This window comes from Cottoperca gobio, chromosome 4 (assembly GCF_900634415.1).
Source record: "Cottoperca gobio chromosome 4, fCotGob3.1, whole genome shotgun sequence".
NCBI lineage: Eukaryota > Metazoa > Chordata > Actinopteri > Perciformes > Bovichtidae > Cottoperca > Cottoperca gobio.
The window spans coordinates 14,325,383-14,347,582 of record NC_041358.1 but is presented as its reverse complement, the minus strand read 5'-3'; the positions used below and the strand labels follow the sequence as shown (position 1 = coordinate 14,347,582).

Below are 22,200 nucleotides of genomic sequence, written 5' to 3'. Positions count from 1 at the left end.
TAAGTACATTGTTGAATATTGAATAGGAATCAAACTGAAAAAGACTGGAGTTTTACAAGACAACGTGCTATGCTTTTCCTCTGATGATAGCAGGGTAAGATTGTTGTGTTGTTTCCTGTTTTTTTAGCCAGAAACTCAGCCAGAAAGTTAGTAAGGCTCAATTTAACTTGGAAGATGGCAAGAGGAAAGTGGCCCGATGTGTACACCTACATGCTCTGCATTACCTCTCCTCCTGTGTGTCTCCGTGTGTCTGCCTCTCATCGAGCTCTCTCAACAGGCTGGCTGATTAAAGCTGCCAACACAGTAGATGGCCTCCACTGCTGACAAAGCACAGACACAGTTTTGGATCCAGAAAAAGGAGCTGACTCTCCCCTCAGGGGTCCTCTCACCTCTCCAGGAGATCCAGTGTGTAGGACATCCATCTGTGATAATAAGTGCTTTGTGCCTTGTCTATTATTATTGATATTACTGCCTTTTGCTGACCGGCTCTCTGAGTCAGGTGTCTGCCTCTCTGTTGGCTTGTTGGCCTGCAGGGAGGTGAAGATAAAGATTAACACCCATGGTCAATGATAATGTGTTTGTAGTGCCAAGAATATATAACTTTCCATACATTTATATCTTACTTAGTAATACTTATTGTATGCCTTGTTTAGAATCCATATTAAAGGAGAATAATATGTGAGCTGCTAATCTTGCTTCATTAGACTGATATTCTCCAGTAATATGTCTGGTTAAATAGTACTTCAGTTTTTATTAACTCAAAGTATAATGTACACATTGACTGTGTAGTATTATTGGAATTAATTTGAGAATTAAGATTGAGGAAATTTCTGAAATATGATGAGAGAGAAAGTGGCAAGGACATATATTTATATCTCTTACATTAATATTTATACTTTGTGACTTCACCTCATTTACATATTGAGGAAAAAGCTACACAAATAAGATCCACAACTACAGTTGAACTTTTATACACATTTTAGCTGGCCGTTTCACCACTTCAGAATTAGGGACATTGTTATTGGGGAGCACACTATCATTCAGAGAGCAGTTCCTGCACTACACTGAAGGGCAAAATAGGGGCAGAAGACCAAAGAGACAATAGTCTAGTAAAAGAAACACTTTTAGTGTCAAACTGTAATTGGGACCACAAGCTTGACAGTTCAAAGTTTTGCAGTGAGACTATGTGTAGAAACTATTTTCTCTTGAGCTGTTAGATGTCAAACTATTGCAGAGCAGAAATTAGACTAAGGCAACTTTGTAAACACAAGGGGGCGCACTGATTCTACTTTCTAAACTTTCAACTTGACCCCACAACTTCTCAGTGTGGCATGAGTTGTCTTATTTTTTCAATCAAAAATGTCAAGGACTTGATACTTCCTATTTTCATGGTGCTGCAGTGGGGGAATTGTTTACCCTTAGTGTTTACATGACTGTTTTGGTTGGCTCAGTCATTTCAACGAGATCCTGTTATCATTATTGCTTTGACACAAGTGCACTAATGAGCTCTTTTACTCTAATTGGACCATGACATGATAGGAATATACCACAGGCACGATATGGTGTATCAGCACTTCCAACCACATGAACCCATAGTGCAAACCAGCCCTAAATTATTAAAAATACATCAACACAGTGTTGAGTCTGTAAAATTCAGAACAAAACACAGCGAAATGTAGTTAATGTAAAATATTAGATAGAAGAGTCACATTATAGTTGCACCTTTAAGATAAACTAGTTGTTTTCATCTGAGAGATGGATAGGTAAAGTAATAATGTCTCTTTATATATTTTCAATGAGCAAATTCATCTAAGTTGGTTTTAAAATAAACATATCCGTTTGTAGCTACCTCCTTATTCTCGAAACAGAATAATGTACCACATTAAAATTCCTACAGCAATAACTGTAATTGCTGCAGTGGTGAATATATTCAGGGACAAACAGGGTCATCTGGCAACAGGTTGCCATACAATCCCTGTGGTTACACTGCTATTAGGTCACTGTACTGAAGGGTTACTGCATTAAGACAACAGTAACCAGGTTACTTAACTGGTATACCATAACAGAAAATATTTGTTCATCGATGACAGAGAACTCTAATATTGAAATATTGAGTTATGGTCAATAGCCCAAGTTTGTCCTTCATTACATACGATGTTCCATTCAGTAGTGGAAAGTAAGTTCATTTACTCAGGTACTGTCCTTAACCACAAAGTACATACAAGCTATGCTACTTTAAACTTCTACTCCGCCATATTGTTTTTACTCAAAACTATATTTATTTCATAGTTATACTTTTAGGATTAAGATTTCACATACAAAACATACGATACATTTATTAAATAGTATGTATTGTTATTGATTAAACTGCTCAAAAGTATATAACATAAAAGTACTGCTTAAATTTTCAAGGATGAATTATAATGATCCAAAAATGTTATAATACGATACGGACAGGGCTCATTCATGTACTTTTAATTGGGTAGAATTTTGAATGCAAGATTTTTACTTAGTAATTTACTGTCTTTATTGTACTGTATAGCTACTTTTATTTAAGAAAATACTTCTTCCACCATTGGTAGTGCTCATGTATATTCTTTTATTTTTAATGCACTTATTTGAAAGACTGAACAATATAACACCCTGCTGACTGTTGAAGTTAAAGAAATGGCTTGACTGCCCATGTGGTATTAATTCTGTGAGGATGTGAAGGTGTCCAGGTCACCCACTTGTGACTGAATAGCAAGTTACAAAACGTTGTTTTTTTTCTGTTGCCCAGAAGTGTGTGGAGTCATCCGTCTGTCTGGCACAGATGTGTGTTGATGTGCTTCCAGCTGTTTGTGAGGAATCATGATGTCTGCACTTATGGTCTGGTCTGGAGGATCCTCCCTGAAGCCTGTGAGATCATCCCACTTTTAATTAGACCGGATCCGCCAATTAACGGGAAGTCAGCCGGTCACTCTCAGCCTTTAAAAGCAGCCGAGTCCAACCTCCAGCAGGACTGACAGAGGCTCAAACAAGGTAGGTTACATTTTATCTCCTCTTTTATCTTTCAGGACCTTCCATCATGAACATGAAAGTTGAATGTATTCTTTGTGTTTCTCCTGCTTGTTTTCAGATATACTGAAAGATGTCTTCCACTGTACTTTGTGTTGTTGTTTTGGTGGCTTGCTCCTTAGCATTCGGCTCTGCTCAGAGTGAGTACAATTTGTTTGACATTTGTTTTAGATATAAACATTTAAGTGAAATGTATAATTTAGTATTCTTATTGCCAGAAATGTGTTTTTTGATTAACGGATTTCCTGGAACGTATCGTCTGTTTTCTGTGCTTGCACTTGTTCATGTTTACTCTGTTAATAATTACTTAGGGGGGACATACAGTTTGTATTTGTCACAACTTCAGAAATCAATGTCTGGCACAGTTTTATTATTTACACACTAAGTCCTCAGACAATGTTATTGGACAGAAGATGTGCACATTTTAAAGGCACAGGTGTCATTTTGTCACTCACATATAAAATAATGTCCATGTGCTTTTTCTCATAAACAGCCAGCTGTAAAGGTCGATGTGGTAATGAGTACTACAGGGGTAACATGTGCCAGTGTGATTATACCTGCCTGTCGTATGAAGAGTGCTGCAATGACTTTGAATCCCAATGTACCACAAGTGAGAGTTTTTCTTTCTGATACTTTACTTATAACCCCGTCACGAGCAATTACTCTGATTTCAACCTAAAGACTTTGATATTCAAGCAACATTTTCTGTTTGCTGATTAAACATTTGTATATCATGGGAATATATTGCACGTATATACTGAAGAGAGCAACATTTTATTAACTGCCTGAATGTTCCACATGAATAACAAGATAATTATCAGTCTAATATAATCAGCACTGGGTAGTCTTATCTGTCTGTTGTGTTTGTGTGCAACAGAAAATTCATGTAAGGGACGGTGTGGAGAAAGCTTTAAGAGAGGCCGGCTGTGCAGCTGCGACTCTGACTGCGATAGATTCAAACAGTGTTGTCCCGATCACAAGATGCATTGTGATGCAGAAGGTAAGTCTTGTCCAACACAGTCAGCATGATTTTGTGTGTGTGCATATTTTCTGTATGTTAACCTTGACTTTCCTTCACAGTTTCACACTTAGTGGCATCACCATGATATTAGCTGCTGGTTAACGTCAGCCCTCTCCTTCCTCAGTCATGCATTAATTGTCATCTCAGATTAGTACATGTGCATGAATGGTGAAGTGCAGAGAAGCCAGGATTAATTTTGCATGGGATGTCCACCAGCATGTGTAGTAGCATGCAATGCATTCAGTAATCAGTGGAGCACTCAGTGCAACAGCACTAGTGAAGACTAATTCATGCGATAACGTAAATGATAACAAACCAAAAGGTATATTTGACTTGGCAAAAAGGCAGATCTTTGTCATTTAGGATTTAAGGCAAATTGTTTTTGCAGGGTTAACTCTCTAAACTCTGTTCATGAATATTCCCACAGAGCCGACTCTGAATGACGCAACAGAGCCTCCTACGTTCAGCGAGGGAAACAATGCAGGTGACGATATTTCAATCAAGAAAATTGTATTTTACACCGTAAATAACTGCTACTGGATTCCAATAACAGAAACCAGTTATCATAAAGTAATTTGTGTTAGATTACTTACATATGATGATAGTTATGATAATTATAAGCTGAACTCAGTGGATTTAATAAAGCATATGTCAGGAACACGGCAGGAAGAGGTTTACTGCCACACTGTGGCTCTGTTGCTGTGGTTTGTTTTGGAGGCCAAGTCTCACCAGAACAAGCCAAGAGCACTGCCCCACTGGCCAAAAGAAACACAAGGAAGCAGTGTTGTTGTGAGTGTGTAGGAGGGTTACAGGCACATGCTCAGTTACAAGAGAGGAAAGCACAAAATTAAGCCAAGAAAGGATGACAGAACATTTTCAGAGGTTTCAATTCAGGATAGCATAGGTTGGAATAGTTTTGTGGGTGAAGATACTCTTGCATCCGTGTTACTTCTCTCTCAGGAGGAAGACATGTTGTGACATTTCCATCTGGAGTGTCAAGACATTCAGAGTGATGTGAATGCTCAAGAAAACAAATGCAGGAAAAATAGAGATAGTATTGATTAAAAAAAAAAGAATGTGTTAACAATTGTAAATATTAATATTTGAATTTGGCCTTATTTTCACACAGATGATCATTTGATTTCACTGGTCAATCCAACATCATATCTACAAGATGATCTCAGTGATGGTTAGCAATGTGCATGGATAATACATCTAGCTGAGTGTTTTTCCCCCAGTAAAGTTTCACGAGCGTGACATGCAGTTGTGCACCTTTTCTCACTTGTCACATTCCTCTTGATACAGACAGCCAGATTTTTCCCAATGATGAGTTTTCCAACGATGGAGTTGAGGACCCGGAGGTAAATCCAATCCCAGAGAGCACCAGCGGCTATGGATTGACTACAGCTGACCTGCTGGATCAAATTTCTATCGAACCCACCCAGAATCCAGACCCTCTGGAGTTCAGTACAGTCTTCTCTCAAACGACGGTGTCTGATAATGAAAACACACAGGCCGATGACAGCCCCTCCACCCTTTACGCTACTGAGAGCCCCGGTATGTGATATCCAGGGATTATACAGCAATAAAAAACAGACGGGTGACAAAATAACATGAAAAGCCCAAGTAAAATAGTCTTACACAACCAGCTGCCAGAATACCTTCAACGCAACTCTGCAGATTATCCAAGACTATTTACTCGACGATCACAATTCTTCTAAAAGATATAGCATATGAACCATACCTTTCTTTTTCATTCTCTTTTATTCCTCTCACTTCTCTTATCCCAACACTTAACCCACAAATATTTATACAATTAAATTGTAATACTTCCACAAAAACGAAAGAAAGAAGAGCAAGTTATTTATTTCAGTTGATTCCATCAGTTTAACTATGTTTTGTTCACACCTAGCGGATAATGTTTTATACTTGTCATTAGTTTGTTTCTCCACTGTACAGTGTTGTTTCACGACAGGTTTGAATCTTTTAATTGTAAGTTATTCTCTATGTTTGATCGAGTCATTTACATGTTTATCAAACAATTCATGTATGTTTCTCTACTCATTTATTTAAGTTTATAATTTACTTTACCACCCATCCCTAATGTTTGTCCTCCTCCAGATGCCACTGATGCTATCCAGCTCATCCGACGCAGGAACAACTCTCCCTCAGCCCACAACAGCAGCAGCGGTCTCCAGCCAGCCTTCTCCAACCTCATTGCCCCAAACGGAGTATTCTCCCTCAACCAAACCCCCAGAGGTCGAGCCCGCAGGGGAGGCAGAGGTGCAACCTGAGGATGACATGTTTCCCACGGATCCGACTGTAGCTTCCTCTGATGAGCCAGAAGTTACAACCCTACCCGACACAGCCTCCTACACACCTGTGGCTTCAGTATCCACAGGACCCACACAGGACTCCTCCACAGTCCTCGTAAACTCTCAGGGCACCACCATCTCTGCCTCAACGCTGGACGTGACACACATCCCAGAAGCAACCGCCTCAAACCTTGGACCAGAGAATACTGAGAACACAGACAATGCCACAACGAGTCCTCCGTCTTCTCTGGCAGACCATGAAGATCCTTCCACCAGTGTTTCTCCAGCAGGGCCCGGAGACGTGCCAGAGCTTGATGCCCTGACGACCCTCGTACCCTCAGTCACAGATGCAGTGCAGGATGACAGAACAGATGTCACTACAGCAGGAGTAACCACTGACGATTTGCTTAATGTCACCCCAGACCCGACCAAACACGCACCATTTGAAGCCACCTCAAAACCCCAAGATAAGCCTGACCCATACACGCCATCGCCAACTAAACCCACTCTGGCTAAACCCAACTCCAAACCTGATAAAAAGCCTCTGGACCCCGTGCAAACTCTCAACATAAACGATGATAAAGACTACCAAGCAGGTAAGAAAGGTTCTTATAATTAGTCAAGATTCTCAATACAACATTCAGAGAAAACAAATTGTCTCAAAGATGAATTATGTCACTCTGAGAGGAGAAACAAAAGTACTGAAATGCTGTTCCTAACATTTGCAAAACTGGAAGGCCTCTAGTTTATGGTACATGTGTATTACTGCTTTCAGCCTGCTTTATGAGCTTGGTTGTTTTGTCATTATGCCTCTGGGTGAACAATCATCTTTCAAAGTGTAGCTACACTATATTAAGTGACAGAGCTTGCTGTTTTTCCACTCTGTAAATGAATCAAATACTCCTTAAAATGGGTAATAAAGCAAGCCCAGATACTTTAAAGAATGAAAACATGTCCTTACAGCTCCTGGAGCACAACATTACATGTAAGACCCAGTAACTCAGTCATTGCATGGTTTCTTTGTCTTATTGCTTGTTTATTCAAACAGATGGTTTTTCTTACTAATTGTGTCTTTTTTCTCAGATGACAGCAACGATACAAATCTGTGTAGTGGGCGGCCGGTCAGTGCAGTCACTACGCTGAGCAACGGCACAATGGTGGCTTTCAGAGGTTAGTGCCAGCCATCTGATCATTACATATTAGAGTTGTTTCATGCTTTAAGCCAAATACAAGTTAATTAGCAAAAGTACAGTGATGGAAAATAACACGTATGTTTACTCAAGAAATCTACTAAATAATTATTATTATGTTGCTGATATTACTTTTGTACTTTTACACTTTTGAATGCACTTTGAATGCCGCTAAGTAGAAATAAAGAGTGTACTATATATAACCAGGACAATAAATACTATATATATTATAAATATAGTTCACACAAGTTAAAAAGTATGATAGACTTTGAAATGATGGTAATCCTTTAAGTGATGCAGGTGCTTTTTGTACTTTTCAGGGCACCACTTCTGGATTCTGGACAGGTACATGGTGCCGGGTCCGGCTCAAAGCATCACACAAGTGTGGGGGGTCCCTTCCCCCATCGACACTGTGTTTACCCGCTGCAACTGCCAAGGCAAAACATACATTTTTAAGGTAAATCTGATCCAAAACCACTGACTGCATTTCACAAATCTGTATTTGAGGGATTTCATGGATGAGACTGTTCACACTGTAATAAGGAACCCATCAACATACAATATTTATAGGTTCCTTGCTCTGTGTCAGGATGCATTTTTGCTGCTAAATACACGGGCTCTCCTTTGATCTCACATTTCCTCTTAGTCAATCAGCCCCCTCTGTAATGTGCTGCAGGTTTTGTTGTTGTTGCTGGAGGTGTAACGTTTCTGGTGCTGATCTTTGCAGGGATCACAGTACTGGAGATATGAAAACGCTATGTTGGACCAAAACTATCCAAAGGTCATTCAAACAGGCTTTGACGGGCTTCGGGGCCACATCACGGCTGCTCTGTCTGTGCCTCAGTACCAGAAGAGGAGAGAGTCAGTTTACTTCTTCAAGAGAGGTGATAATCTGTTTATTCAGAGTCAAACTACTTAATATATGTTTTGTTTATTTATTGCATTCGTGTTACCGTCTTTTTCTCTGTGTGTAAAACGAAATTTAGATTTTTATTAGTTCAATACTGTATATGATACTAACGTTCTGACTCTTGACTGGTTCTTCCAGGGGGATCGGTCCAGAAATATTCATACCAGTTTGGCACCAGTACAACATGTGGCAGGAAAGCCCACAACCCTGTTTACCCAGTCCACAAGAGAATTGTTCGACAAGCAGGTACTCCAAGAATTGCAGATTCATACAGGACAAGAACTATTTAACTTGTGTTACATAAATTCATCCTAACAATAACAGACTGCATTTTATTTTCCTAATTTGTGTGGTCCTGTATAAATGCAAGTGATGCGTGTACTGGGTGTTTGCTGAGCATTTTAACAGATTTACTTAACTCACATAAACTTGTTTTATTTGAGTTGCAACACGTGTAGTTCTCTGAAAAAGTGAGTCATGCTTTTGTGGAGGTGAAAGGTACAGCGAGGTCCATCGTGTAAATATTTGGCTAGTGGAAATAAGTTTTCACAACTTCACTCTCAAACGCTTGTTTCCAGTGTCTCTTCTAGGGCCAGCCATCAACATCCGGACATCCTGGAGAGGTTTCCCCTCCAGCATCACAGCTGCTGTGTCCATCCCGACCATCCCGACCATCATAGAGCCAGAGAGATACAAATACTACGTCTTCTCAAGATGTAAGTCATTCCCGTGCGGTGGTCTTAGTTCTCCTTTGACCAATTTAGGAAGTGACTTACATTTTATTTTAAGGCAATTTCTCTAGAATCAGTCTAGTACTAAGGAAATTATTTGGAAAACAAAATATAGTTTTGAGCTTTGTGTTCTGCACATCTAGGCCTACATTTGTAGTCATTTAAAGAAACTCCCCACATACCCTGGTTAGGAAATAAAAGTTGGCGTTCTTTCAAGTAGTAGTTGTGGCTTATTCGTCTCATGGTCTTATGAGAATAATAATAAGAACAAAACACCCGTCACTTGTCTGACTTTTGTTAGCCTCGTTCACATTATGTCTGACATGTCTAACGAGGACCATGTGTGTCTGGGTGGGGTGGGGTATTGGGCAGATGTGAAGGTCATTGAGGGCGGTGTTCATTCACCTTCAGTGCAAGTTTATTACAGAGTAAGCACAGTAAAATATTTAATGATACATATCGTCTAAAGCAGTGGTTCCCAAACTTTCTGTGGCCAAGGCACACCAAAGACCAAGCTAAAATCTCAAGGCACACCTGTAGTCGGAGCTCCGTGCGAGGCGGTGGAAACACTGAAGTAAATTACAAACCTTGTGTATAGTTAAATGCAATAGGCCTAATTGTTATCGTTTCAAAATCCCACGGCACACCGGGATTTGTCTCGCGGCACACTGGCACACCGTTTGGGAACCACTGGTCTAAATAAAACTGTAATTCTTGTCTGAGTAAAACATTTCACTCAGTTTAAAGCCTACAGTAGATGTGTCACGTCAGGAGGGGTTTAGTGTCTAGTCGTTTATGTCATTCAAAAAACATTCCAGCGCTTAACATTCATGTCCCACTGAAGCCAAAAGCAATCCAAGTTAATGTCCTGAAAACTCTTGACTGTTTGAAGATGCATGAGGTTCCGTTTATGCCAAATTCATGCTCACTAAAATGAAAGGTGGCATGAACATGGAAAAAGTATATACTAAATGGATAAATGAAAATGCTTAATGAACCTTTGTTTCTTCTGCAGCCACATCCTACAAGGTGAGGATGGACATGGAACGGCCCGTCGTTCCTGCTCCTACAGCTAACGAGTCCCCTCAAAGCAACGACTTCTTCAAATGCCAAAAGAAAGTCTGATGAAGGAGCTTTTCTTCTTCTTAGTTTTAAAGTTTATTACATTCTTCATAAAACACACCGTTTCAGCATGGACTCATTACAAAAAGGTACTTAACAGTACATTAAGAAACAAAAGCAAAAACTAAAAACAGGCTTCAGAACAAGGGACCATTATAAAAGCTGAATACAGAATCTGAGCTCGCTGATTGGAAAATGTGTGATAATGTGTTTCTGAAGGGAACGACAACGTCTCCAGTCATCGCTGTCACGTTCTCTGGTTAGCGCTTCATCTAGCGAATCGTCTCTCATGTACACCCCGAGAAGGAAATCCCTGACCTGTTGGGATATTAAATATGTTTGTTAATACACAGCCTGCCATAGTGATGTAAAGATTATTTACAGTGGCTGTATAACACGGCAATGAAATGTAAAACAATGATATTGTTTTCTCTGTTATTTTTGTCAACATTAAACTGAATTATAGTTATATCGTGTAGTAATTATTACTCCAACATGTATTAAATGCCATGACTTGTGGCTTATTAATGAAAACAAATGCTTTGTGAGTTGTGTAAAATATATGTGCTGCCAAAAATGTTGCACTGTAATTAATTTGCATTATGAGTTAGCAAATAAAAGGAGATTAAAACACCAGGTTAAGTTTATTTAGTCCTATTTTTCAACTTGGAAAAAATTCTTTATTAAAGTAATAATACTATATTTTATTCAAAGATTATTTTTTTACAAGTCAGAAACATCGAACTGGTTGCCTGCCGTTTATTGGAGTCACACATTAAACATCTCACAGATAAACCAAATGATACTAGCAGGTTTTGTGCCGCTGATTGGTACAGTACTTTAATATTTGTCGTTTAATAGACTGTAGAGAGATGACAGAAAATGAGACATGTGGAATGAAATGTAAGAAAGGTGCCTGACCAGACTTAAAACAATGGGGTTTGTGGTTCATGGACAGCGCCCTGAGCCAATAGGCCACCTTGGCACCGCACATGCTGCCGATTTTGATGTGAAAAGATAAACATTTTCTCACTCAAGAAATCTGATTGTGCTGATCATGCAATTTCTCAGTAAAGAAACAGGATCTCTCTGTTAATGCAGCTCGTTACTCTGTTGCTAATGCTTTGATGCTAACATTTTGAGTGACTATGATCAGTCATGATTCTCCTGTAATACACATGTTTTGGACATTATTTTGTTCAACTACTCCTGCTTTCATTTAAGGTATCATGCGCAAATGTTTATAACCCAATTGTGATACTTCAATTTGAGTTGGAAATATTTAAATGCTTTTTATGAATGTTTTCTTTGTTGCCCAGATATAGCGACTTGAAAATGAGCCATTGACTAAATAAGGCCAAAGCCACTGTGGGCCTGGGACAGTGTCACGCTCATGAGCAGTATTAGCTCCATCACCACCCAATTTGTGTGTGTGCGCCTTCATTTGTTACCTCCTCTCTTCATGTGGCCGCTGCGGTGTTCTGGCCAGCGCTGCAGCTGTCTGCTGGATGCAGGTCTAGAGGGTTTAGATGGTGCACTGCTTGTAACTAGAAAAACAAAAACACAGCAATCAGAAGTGAACACTAATTAAGATACATAAGGAGATCAGTGTTTCCCCTAGGTTTATTTTTGGGGGGGGGGGGGGCGTGTGTGTGTGCGTGCGTGTTGGGAGCGAAATCCCGTCCACTCGCAAAACACAGCAGAGGAGAGAATGCGCAAAGTAAACACTGAAACGTGCACATAAATTAGATAAACATATGCGTTTAGTTTATTTAATAAAAGACCTGTTGCACCTGTTCAATGTGAAAAGTGAGTTGTGAATATATATTTAAAAAAACATCTTGATTTTCAGGGGGGGCGTGGGGCTCCGTTGGTGGGGCGCTTGCCCCCCCCGAAACAACAGTAGGGGAAACACTGGAGATAAACGGTCATGGGGCTACACTGTACCTGCAGAGCTGGAGGAGGGCTCCTGGCTGGTGGAGGGGAGGCTGGCCTTGTCAGATTGCTGGCCTGGCTCCTCCATATCTCCCTGCGAGACCACTGGATCTAAGGACACTTCTCCACTAGACCTGGAATAAACAGACAGCGTGCATGGGATGTGATCAAATTATAGTCATGTAGTCTTAAAATCACCTGTAAAAACATGAATGCAAGGAAATAAAAAATAACACAAAATGCGCAGATTGAGACACGGATCAACGTGAATTACTATAATGACAACTAGCCGGCTTTACTGAAGCTCTCAGACAATAAAAAAGAGGCTTGAATGTGCAGTGATGGCAGACTATGTGGCCTCTTGCCTTCTCTAACAGCAATTTGTGTAAGTTGATCAATAGAGACAGAGACTTATTTACAAGTTGAAGATCCAAGAAGATGAAGTTCAACTTCTATTCTTGTACAAAATGTGTCAATTCAAGCACTTTCAAAAACCCATGTTTATTTATGTCTATTTTAAAAAACTTTTAAGGCCTTGATTCCCTCCCCCCTCAAATTCACAAACCTTCCCTGTGGGAATAATAGAAAACTTATACAGTCACTAGTTTTACATTTGATTCAAACATCAATACTAACAGCGGAGAGGGCAACAAACTGCCAGTGAAAGAAATAAACATTTCTGATATGAAATAACAAAGAATAAATGTTGCAGTTTAAGGGCAGGGGAGGCTTGCTGACTGCCACAGGTCTGAATTCCAACAGCAGCCAAACAAAATAAAGAGACGTGAAAAGATTGACAAACGGCAGAGAGGAGTGAGCCTCACCTATCAGTGTCTGGCTCCAGGAAGACGTCGTCTCTGTCCTCCCCTGTGCCGGCCCCGCCTGGTGTGGACGTGCTCACCATGGGAACCGACTGGGAGGCGTGATCAGTGGTGTCAGACTGAGCCACCTCCGAGAAGATATTAACTGGAAGAGCAGAACATAAAAACAAGATATACTCACTATCTGACAGCACTCCTAAATCTTATAATTTCCCCCCCCCCCCCCAACTCTGTAAAAACTGAAACTGTGTTGAAGAAAAGCGTGGGACCCTTCATATCAGACTGAGACAGATACCTGGTGCTGAAACTTGTGATGGTGTCGTGGGAACGCTGCGTCCACCAGACTCATCTTCATGAGGTGCAAGGAACAAAGGGCTTTCATACATCCCAAGACCTGAAGTCAAAAAAAAAAAAAAAAAAAAGTTTTCACGCTCTGTGAATAAAACAAACATTTCTGTTGTAGCTGGTAGAGCTGTTACACGCAGAACAGAACATCTGGAGTGGGAGTTTTACGTGGAAAGTTATGGCAGTGCAGAAGTTGTTTTCTGTCAGTGGTAGCAGAGTAGTGTATGCCCACATTGTTAAACTGAAGTCCGGTCTGTGGATACACATCCAATATTACATTTAACAACATTTAACAGAGTCACCCGATTGTGTCAATTAGCGGAACGAGACAAACAGCCTCCCTCTGCAGAGTCAGACCACGCCAAACCAATAACTAAAGCTATGGAGTGTTTATCGCTGCAAATATACGACCACACTCAAATCGTAGAAAATACCAAAATAAAACGTAACATCTGTTGTGTCTGCTCTCTATAAACAAGCGCAAGCTGCATCCCAGTTCAGGAATAATCAAGTCTTATGATGGAGCATCACATTTACATAACAGATGCCGGTTATTTTCTTCTTATCAACAATATGCCAGTAATTCAGTGCCTTAACTGTTACAGTAATAATTATGGTCAATGGGTTTTTCAAAGTTATTTTCTGCATTTGCTTTTGTTTTCTCTGTGACCCCAAAACCGAGGTACATATTGAACCGTGAATTTTGTTTACCATTACACCCTTAGTATCTGGGGTCTTTAATGCTGTTTTTACACAAACGGTGACTGCATGTGGTGGTGGAGTACCTCCTTGTGATGCGAGCTGTCCCAGATCAGAGTGTGAGGAAGAGCTCGTCTGTGGCAAGTCGTCTGAAGGACCAAACCTGAAGCGAGGCACACCAGCCACTTGGGAGGAACTAACAAAACAGACAAACAGACATTCAGTGCCATAAGACAGCAAAGTGATGGCTGTACCTGGTATTTTAGGTTCCCTCCCACTTTTACCACTTCATATAAATATTATGTAAATATTCACTCAAGCCTCTGACTCATATGACCAAGATCTAAAAGATGAAGACGTTTTAGTTACATCAAATAATATACTAAGTAATACATTAAAATAGGAACCTTATAAGAAGCAACCAACAAAGAAGTAACATCATATTATCTATGCAGAAATTACCCTGAAAAATTATAACAGCCAAACACCATATAATATAAATAATATCTGATCATGTACCAGCAGTTTTGTTACTTATGAAAAAACACAATATTTCACAGGTTTCTCGGGCGTTCTGACTTCCTTGTCTGTGTCCATGTGTGTGAGACTTACTGGTCAAAACCATCGGAGCGGTGCGGCACCACCAGAGTAGGAGTGCTGGGAACTATCCTGTCATCATCATCAAAGAAATGCTGCCGCAGAGGGAGAGATACCAGGAAGTGTTGGACAGAGAAACATGCACGCACGCTTAAATACTGTAAATTCTCTGATGTTATAGAAGACTTACAGAACTGCCCGGCACCCCGGAGGTAAGCTGAGGAACTCTGCCCACTGACTGACGACGGACAGGGTTACGCTGTGAAGTTACATTTTACAGAACTGATTAGCGGAGTTTTTATCTACACATGGAGATGACACTAGAAGATTAATACTGTGAAAAGCACATTTTAGATTACTCTTCCTTCATACCTGAACCTGAGCAGGTGGACCCAGTTCTGATGTCAGGGTGATGCTCAGTCGAGGGGGCAGCTGATGTGTTGGTCTCCGTGGCGACTGGGGCATCCGTGTACCAGAGCTTGTGATAGGTTGATCTGAAGAGAAGGCCTCCATTGAACTGCCCTCGACTAACACAACAGTAGAAATGCAAAAATAAACAGGAGGTCCATTTTATTTTAAATAAATACATGGATCAGACCTCTAAGAATTGTGAAGAAACCATTTATACAAATTATAAAACATTTATCAAACAGCACAAATCAAGTTTAAAGTAAGAAAACAAGTTGTTGTTATTATTTTTTATATATATATATATATATATATATATATATATATATATATAAATTAATAAAAAAAAAAAATATATATATATATATATATGATCTCAATATGATTTGAGAGGATTCAAGAAACAGAAAAAAAGAATAAAGGGGTGAATTCATGGCTCTTGTTGTAGAGAAGAATTTGGAATTTGTTTCACACTTTGTAAGTTTTTAAAAAACATGTTTCAAAAACATGTAATAAAAAATAAATCACTTAATCATGGGCCCCTCATCAGTCTGATGTACTCGAGTTGAGTTCTACGTTGACTTTAACTTCAAATCAAAGTAAAGCAACCTTTATGTGCCCTTGCTGGAAATGACCTTTATTTTGGCTAACACATGTACCACTCATCCCTTCAGACAGACAACAACATATTACATCTTTCTCTGTCATCGTCAAGTGTCAGATAACTAATTGGATGGCGGGACAGTTTGTGAGAGCATGTGGGGAGTTTGAGGTGGATCTACGTGCGTTTGACAGGGATTCCTGGATCTTACAGTTGGGAGTCTGGGAATCCGCCGGCCTCTGGGTGGAGTCAGACGCCCCCAAACTTTCCTCTGTCTCAGTTCCCGGGTCTGTTACATCAGCTCCCTGAGAAAGGAAAGAACAAAAGGAAATCATAAAAAGAGAATAGGTGGCAAGTGAAAACCACAAGGAGAATTAAAAAGTTAGACCGGGGCAAATAAAAAGTCAAATGAGAAAAACAGAAAATGTGAAGATGAGTAGAAAAGAAAAAACAGAGTTGGGTCAAATTGGAGAGGGCAGGTTATGGGATGGTTCCCACACTATAGATGCCAGGATATACTGGCAGAGGACTCCATGCAGATTATGATTCATTTTCTCCCTATATGGAACAAAGATGCCCTTCAGAAAAGGCCAAACATAATGAGTAAAAACGCTCATATATTTCCATATGTATTAGTTTAGAACTTTGAGGACCGATGCAGAACCCAGACAGCAGGCAAACATACTAAAATATATGCACACAAATTGAAATCGGACAAATCCATTGGCTTGGATTTTCAATCTATTCTAACTCTTTGCCACAGTAACATTAACTGTAAACAACAAATATAGTTATTCGGCGGGCCCATCATCCACCGGTGAATGCACACAGACACTGTGAGCTGGAAAACGTGCGTATACTTTTGAAAGTGTGGGAAGGGTTAATGTGGTGTACTGGATGTGAAAGCTGTGTGTGGGTGCAGATGTATAAAAGGTCAAAGTTGTCACTTTGAGTACATTATGTGTGAAAGGTAATCGTACCTCGGTGTCGTCTCCTTCGTAAGCCTCGTTGCCATCTCCGCTCCCCTCGTTACTGTCCTCTCCTTCCTCCCCCATCTCTCCGTCATCTTCCTCCTCATCCTCTTCATCTTCCTCCTCTTCATCCTCCTCCTCCTCCTCTTCTTCCTCCTCATCGTAGTCCTACAGTGATCAATAGTCAAATCATTAATGGCGGGAAACCAAGTTGTTTTTTTTAAAACACAAATGTTGCCACTGGTTTCAAATGTCACTTCAAATATTGCCTTTTCAAATGCCCAACACAAACTCTCTACCTGCTCTTCTTCCTCTTCATCCTCCTCTTCCTGGTCATCATCACTCTCTGTGTCTGTTACTATGACAATGACTTCCTGCTGCAGATGTTCAGTGGTGTCACTTTGGGTCAGAGTAACCTCTTGGTCCATTATGACTGACTGGGAGGTTGCACCCTCATCTCCTTCCTCCAGTACTTGAAACTCCTCCGTCTGCCGGGCGGAACGATGGACGTTATGAACAACATGCATTCTATACATTTACACTCATTTTGAAAAACTAACAACTTCCATAAAAAAGGTGATACATGTTGTACCAACAAGTAATTCTGCTTTAACGAGTCCCGCTTGTTACACTGTATTTACCAGCAAAGATATTTACTGTAAGGCTTGAGCTGTAGACTCTTACAAAGTTATTGTTGTTTTTTTTGCAATGGCAGAGGATGTAAAACCCTTGCAGCAGATTTATCCTCCGAGTTAGCTGCTTACTCTTTTGCTTTTTCTTGCATCGCGAAACAATTTGAAGATAATGTGCTAATGCAAATATTGTTATTACTACAAGGAGGGTCTTTGCTATTATTTATATTAGGTAATGGCCTACCTGGCTTACTTCTGCACCGTCTTGACTGTCTGTTGGCACCACCCCATCAGCCTCAGCACTGTCCTCCACCAGCACCTCCTCCTGGGGAGAACACAGAATACCTCCATGATGGCCATGACATAACTGCAGCAGTTTTCAGATCATTACAAACCATGAAAACTCCTATTAATATTTCTATATTTAACCCTTCTCCTCACCTCTGGACCCACTCTCTGGATGATGCGCAGCTTCTTAGGTATAGGAGCCCTGGAGGTATCCTCCTGGGTGGAGTCCGTGTCAGTGACCATGGTGCTGCACTCATCCTCCTCACGAGGCCTCTTGGACATTGAGGAGGTTCCTGGTGTTGCTGAAACTACAGACAAATAATGATATTGTTTAGACTTCCCCCTACTGAGGATAAAATAACACTTTTTAAAGCAGCAAATAATAAATAAATGGGAAACTCAGTATGGCTCACACTGTACCAGCAGGTGGGCCTACACATGTTAAATCTGTAGCAACAATTATGCAAAATGGATCGACTGCATTTGTTTCCGCTTGTAGAACACGGTTCCATCTGAGCATCTGTTTAAACATCACCAACACCAAATTTTAACCTCTCCGAAATTTGAAAACAGGAGCATGGGTGTTAAATCTAGTATTACAAGTTCACAATAATATCTCTCTTCTGTTTGTATTTAAAGTGCACATCTCTTATCCTAATACCGTCTCAAAATACAGCACTATTATAAATGTGTATTGCTTTTCCATATAAAACTACATTCATCTAAATTCTAAAAATGTAAGTTTCTCACCAGTCCCAAACACAGAGGAGGTAGAGGACGTTGAAGGCCATTCCACCTGCGAGCTAGGTGTTGCCTCAATGACCACAGGTGGTGGTGGCTCCTGATTGGCTGGCTCGGCATGGGTCATGCTCTGTTGCTGAGTTGGTTGGACAAATGCTGTGGTCTGTGTCTGGGTTTGTTGCACATTCAGCATTGGGCTAGCTAAAGTGGTCTGAACGTTGGGGCTGGAGGAGCGCACCGAGCCGCTGGCACTGCCGTACACAGTCACATGCTCCACTGGTGGGCCTTCAGTAGACTGCATGGCTGTAGAGGAGATTCAATTAGTGGGAAACAGATTCAGCTTTTCATTGAGCCTGTAGCTTCATTAATCAGACTTCAGACACGCACAGGGAAAAGTCCTAATTTAAAAAGAGGCATACCGTTACAAGAATAACCTTTGACACTCCTCTTTACGGGCAATACTCCTACGTTTTCCTACATTGGAAGCTCATGTTTTACCTTCCTGGGTCTCCACCTGTGTGGTGGGCATGACAGTAGCCGTGGGCGTTGGGGTGGGTACAGTTGCCGGGGTAATCATGGGCCGGATGCTTGCTCTTGGAGTGGGTTTGTTCCCAGGATTGACAGGCTGCTTGCTGCCTGTAGCCACAGGTGTTGGCTTAATGTTGGCAGTTGGAGGTTCAGATGTGTTGGCACTGGTAGAGACAAAGATCAGGACATGAATAATGACTAATAATGTACATTTGATATAAGAAAGACATGAACAACTCAAGTGTATTAACCCTTAGTCGACCGTCACGCCAGCGTGATCAGATCACATGACCTGTTCAAACCGGCGCCGCATAAAATCAACAGTCCTGTCAACATTGCCGACTGCTTGTCGAAAGTACTGGCATGAAACTCTACGGCAGACTTTGTTTCACGACCCAGTAAAAAACGGAGATGCAATGATATGATGGTGGTTGATGCAAACATTTGTTTCGTATGAGAAATGCAATGTGGCGGCCGTTACGTATTTTAAATCTTCGCAGGATTTTGTTATTTTACGAAGCGGAAAATAATGCTGGAAACTAGATCCTGTTCAACAGGTAGTATTTACCAGGGAGGGGGGGTAATCGAGTAAACGGAGTGATGCGAAGCAAAACGAGGCGATACGGAAAGAGACGAAGTGACAGACAAACAATTGAGAATTGAGAGAGTTAGATAGATTTAGTATTAGTCCGAATACAAGATAAAACTGCACATGTTAGAGTGACAGCCTAAGGATAAGGATATATATGGGGCAATAATCACGCTGTCTAATCAGCATCTTGATATGCCACACCTGTGAGGTGGAGGGATTATTTTAGCAAAGGAGACGTGCTCACAAACACAGATTTAAACACATTTGTGATCAATATTTGAGAGAAATAGGCCTTTTGTGTTCATAGAAAGAGTCTTAGATCTTTGATTTAAGCTCATGACAAATGGGAGCAAAAACAAAAGAACTTGAGGGACTGAGAGGAAACGCCTCTGGATACACCGGCTATTTCTTCAGAAAATGAGTATTTAGGTTCATGCTACCTCAATCAAACTTTTACATTTTCGTAGTGACATCCCATGTATACATTTCAAGCTTTCAAAATGTTTGTGTTACCCATAGTACAAAATCTGTTTTTACGTTTTTTGTTTGGTTTTGGGTCCAATATGTTCCTATAGTATGTCAAAATGAAAAATAACTATCAGGTTATATAAGTGAGGTTGTGCTGAAAAACAAGATACCAAACATTGACATGCTAAACATTTCTTAACGGGGTTTAGTAAGACAGAATCAAAGGTATGTGAAAACGGCCAAATTAGCCCCGGACTCCAAAGGGTTAAAGATCAACCCAGAACTGTAAGAAGAAGTATGCGAGGCGTGTTCATTTCTATACACTCATGTTTGCACTGCGGTGGAAATGTATAAACAATACGTTTTAGTGGTTGTGAATCATACCTGCCCCTGTCTGCAGCTGGGGTTGTCTTCAGACTGATCTGTCTCTGTTCTGTGCTCCTCTGCTGCTCCTGGGTCTAAAAAAATAAATAATCAGGACAGAAGATGCTGAGTCATGATACCGTTACCCGTTATACTGATACCCATGGAGGAGCATTTGTCCCATATGATGATTTAGTTAGTGACAAACTTTATGCAAATTGACTCTGATTCTAGAAACAAAACCTAAAAAAAAGTTATGTTATGAACAAAAATAACATAAACAGATCATTTAATTTGTAAAATATAACACTGCTGCCGTTATCGGTAGGAACCTCCGTCAACAGATCACAGGTACTAATGAGTAAAACATTAATGTAACAATATCTTTTCTTCCATTGTGTAACACAATTGCGATACAGTTGACACTGACGTAAGTATTTTCGGTAAAATTAAAAGAAAACTGTGAAAACTTTAGACCCACCTTGCTGGGACCTGCCTCAGGCGGCTCGTCTCTCTGCTCTTGCCTCTCTTGTTGGCCTCGCAGGTCTCTCAGTTCTCTCTCCTGCCGACTCAGGCGGCCCTCGTATTGAGACTTGAGAGCGCTCACTCGCACCTCCAGCTCCTCACGCTGTTGCTTTAGCTCCTCATTTTCCTTCTGCAGCTGGTCTTTAGAGCCTGCACAATAATCATTATATAAATAAACTAAACAAGCAACACTACAATAGGGGCAAATAGAAGAGGAATCTATAAAATTGGTACATCGTAATATGGAGGGACACCCTCTTACTCATGAGTTGGTTGATCTTCTGCTTGGCATAAACGATGGCCTTCCTGGTCTTGTCTTCCTTTTCAGTCATCTGCTGTCTCAGCGTTTCCTCCTGAGAAGATTTATCCTGCAGCTCCTGCCTCAGCCGGGCCAGCTCTGTCTGCAGCCTGGAGGACTGTTCCTGGGCATTACGCCCTTCAGTCTCACGCTCTGTAACCACCTGTTGCAGGCCAGGAAGACATGATAATGAATCAGAGCATGTTGGAAAGACAAGCACATGTTAATTAAATGCTGCAAAGATAACTTTCATGGCACCGCACGAAAAATACAAATCCCGATAACCATATGAACATTTATTTTTTCCATTGATGTAAACGGTTAACGATGCAAGCCATATGATCTTTCTGATCAGTGTTTGACAAGCATGGCCTCTCTTCCTGAAAGAAGGTTTAGAATAACTCTAGTGTAACTACAGAGTGGACAGTTCATTCAAAGGTTTGGACTGAAACTTCTGGTTTAACCTTGCTAATGTTTTCTAGCTGTGCTTCCAGCTCTTTGGTCTTGACTTCGGCCTGGTTCAGAGAATCTCTGAGGCTCTGCAGCTCCTGAACCGAGGCTTGACGGGCCTCCTCTTCTTGGGATGGGCCTGCTGCGGCCTCAGCTACCAACTAGAGGACACACGGTATGAAAGATTAATTATGCTCAAACAAGCACAACAGGGGTGTGCTTTAGACAACTGCTCAAAATGAGTCGAAACAAACAATACAACCATGTTGTTCTCGTTTCAAGTTTGGGATTACAGACTAAAAGCAGTAGGATTAACAGCTACTGAGCTCCCACCTTGTCATGTTCCACCTTGAGTTCATCGTACTGAGTCTTGTAGCGACGTCCAATCTTCTTGACCTGGGTGATGGTTCGCATTTTCTCCTGCAGTTCATGGTTCTTGGTCTCCGCTTCCTTCTTCTTCTCATCAGTTATCTTACTCATATTGTCACGCAAGTTCTGTATCTGGCTTTGCAGACATGTCGTCTGATTATTGGTCCTATACAGACAAATTAAGAAATCCAAAAAGTAAAGTTAAAAGTGGCAGAAAAATAAC

At 40.7% G+C, this 22,200-nt stretch overlaps 2 protein-coding genes across 2 annotated transcripts in view; one reads left to right on the top strand and one right to left on the bottom strand.

Moving 5' to 3' along the window:
• Window positions 1–3,005: 3,005 nt before the first annotated feature.
• prg4b (proteoglycan 4b) lies at window positions 3,006–10,367 on the top strand. The gene is given in 14 exon segments (XM_029429384.1): window positions 3,006–3,021; window positions 3,119–3,197; window positions 3,551–3,667; window positions 3,935–4,057; window positions 4,506–4,562; window positions 5,384–5,635; window positions 6,200–6,332; window positions 6,334–6,989; window positions 7,477–7,563; window positions 7,904–8,040; window positions 8,311–8,467; window positions 8,632–8,739; window positions 9,072–9,209; window positions 10,240–10,367. Coding segments are annotated over 13 exon segments (2,142 nt in total). The 5' UTR covers window positions 3,006–3,021; window positions 3,119–3,130; the 3' UTR covers window positions 10,350–10,367.
• The window catches only part of tprb (translocated promoter region b, nuclear basket protein), a 24,575-nt gene continuing 12,733 nt past the window's right edge, over window positions 10,359–22,200 (bottom strand). Inside the window, exons 31-51 of the mRNA XM_029429383.1 lie at window positions 21,942–22,143; window positions 21,623–21,769; window positions 21,123–21,321; window positions 20,817–21,010; window positions 20,357–20,430; window positions 18,883–19,076; window positions 18,394–18,687; window positions 17,797–17,951; window positions 17,600–17,680; window positions 17,023–17,211; window positions 16,733–16,891; window positions 15,964–16,057; window positions 15,116–15,270; window positions 14,934–15,002; window positions 14,759–14,838; window positions 14,233–14,342; window positions 13,398–13,496; window positions 13,106–13,247; window positions 12,294–12,415; window positions 11,798–11,893; window positions 10,359–10,664 (exon numbers count right to left, since the gene is read on the bottom strand). Of these exons, the coding sequence (XP_029285243.1) occupies window positions 10,615–10,664; window positions 11,798–11,893; window positions 12,294–12,415; window positions 13,106–13,247; window positions 13,398–13,496; window positions 14,233–14,342; window positions 14,759–14,838; window positions 14,934–15,002; window positions 15,116–15,270; window positions 15,964–16,057; window positions 16,733–16,891; window positions 17,023–17,211; window positions 17,600–17,680; window positions 17,797–17,951; window positions 18,394–18,687; window positions 18,883–19,076; window positions 20,357–20,430; window positions 20,817–21,010; window positions 21,123–21,321; window positions 21,623–21,769; window positions 21,942–22,143 (2,905 nt within the window). The 3' untranslated portion in view covers window positions 10,359–10,614. The remainder of the gene's footprint in view (window positions 10,665–11,797; window positions 11,894–12,293; window positions 12,416–13,105; window positions 13,248–13,397; window positions 13,497–14,232; window positions 14,343–14,758; window positions 14,839–14,933; window positions 15,003–15,115; window positions 15,271–15,963; window positions 16,058–16,732; window positions 16,892–17,022; window positions 17,212–17,599; window positions 17,681–17,796; window positions 17,952–18,393; window positions 18,688–18,882; window positions 19,077–20,356; window positions 20,431–20,816; window positions 21,011–21,122; window positions 21,322–21,622; window positions 21,770–21,941; window positions 22,144–22,200) is intronic.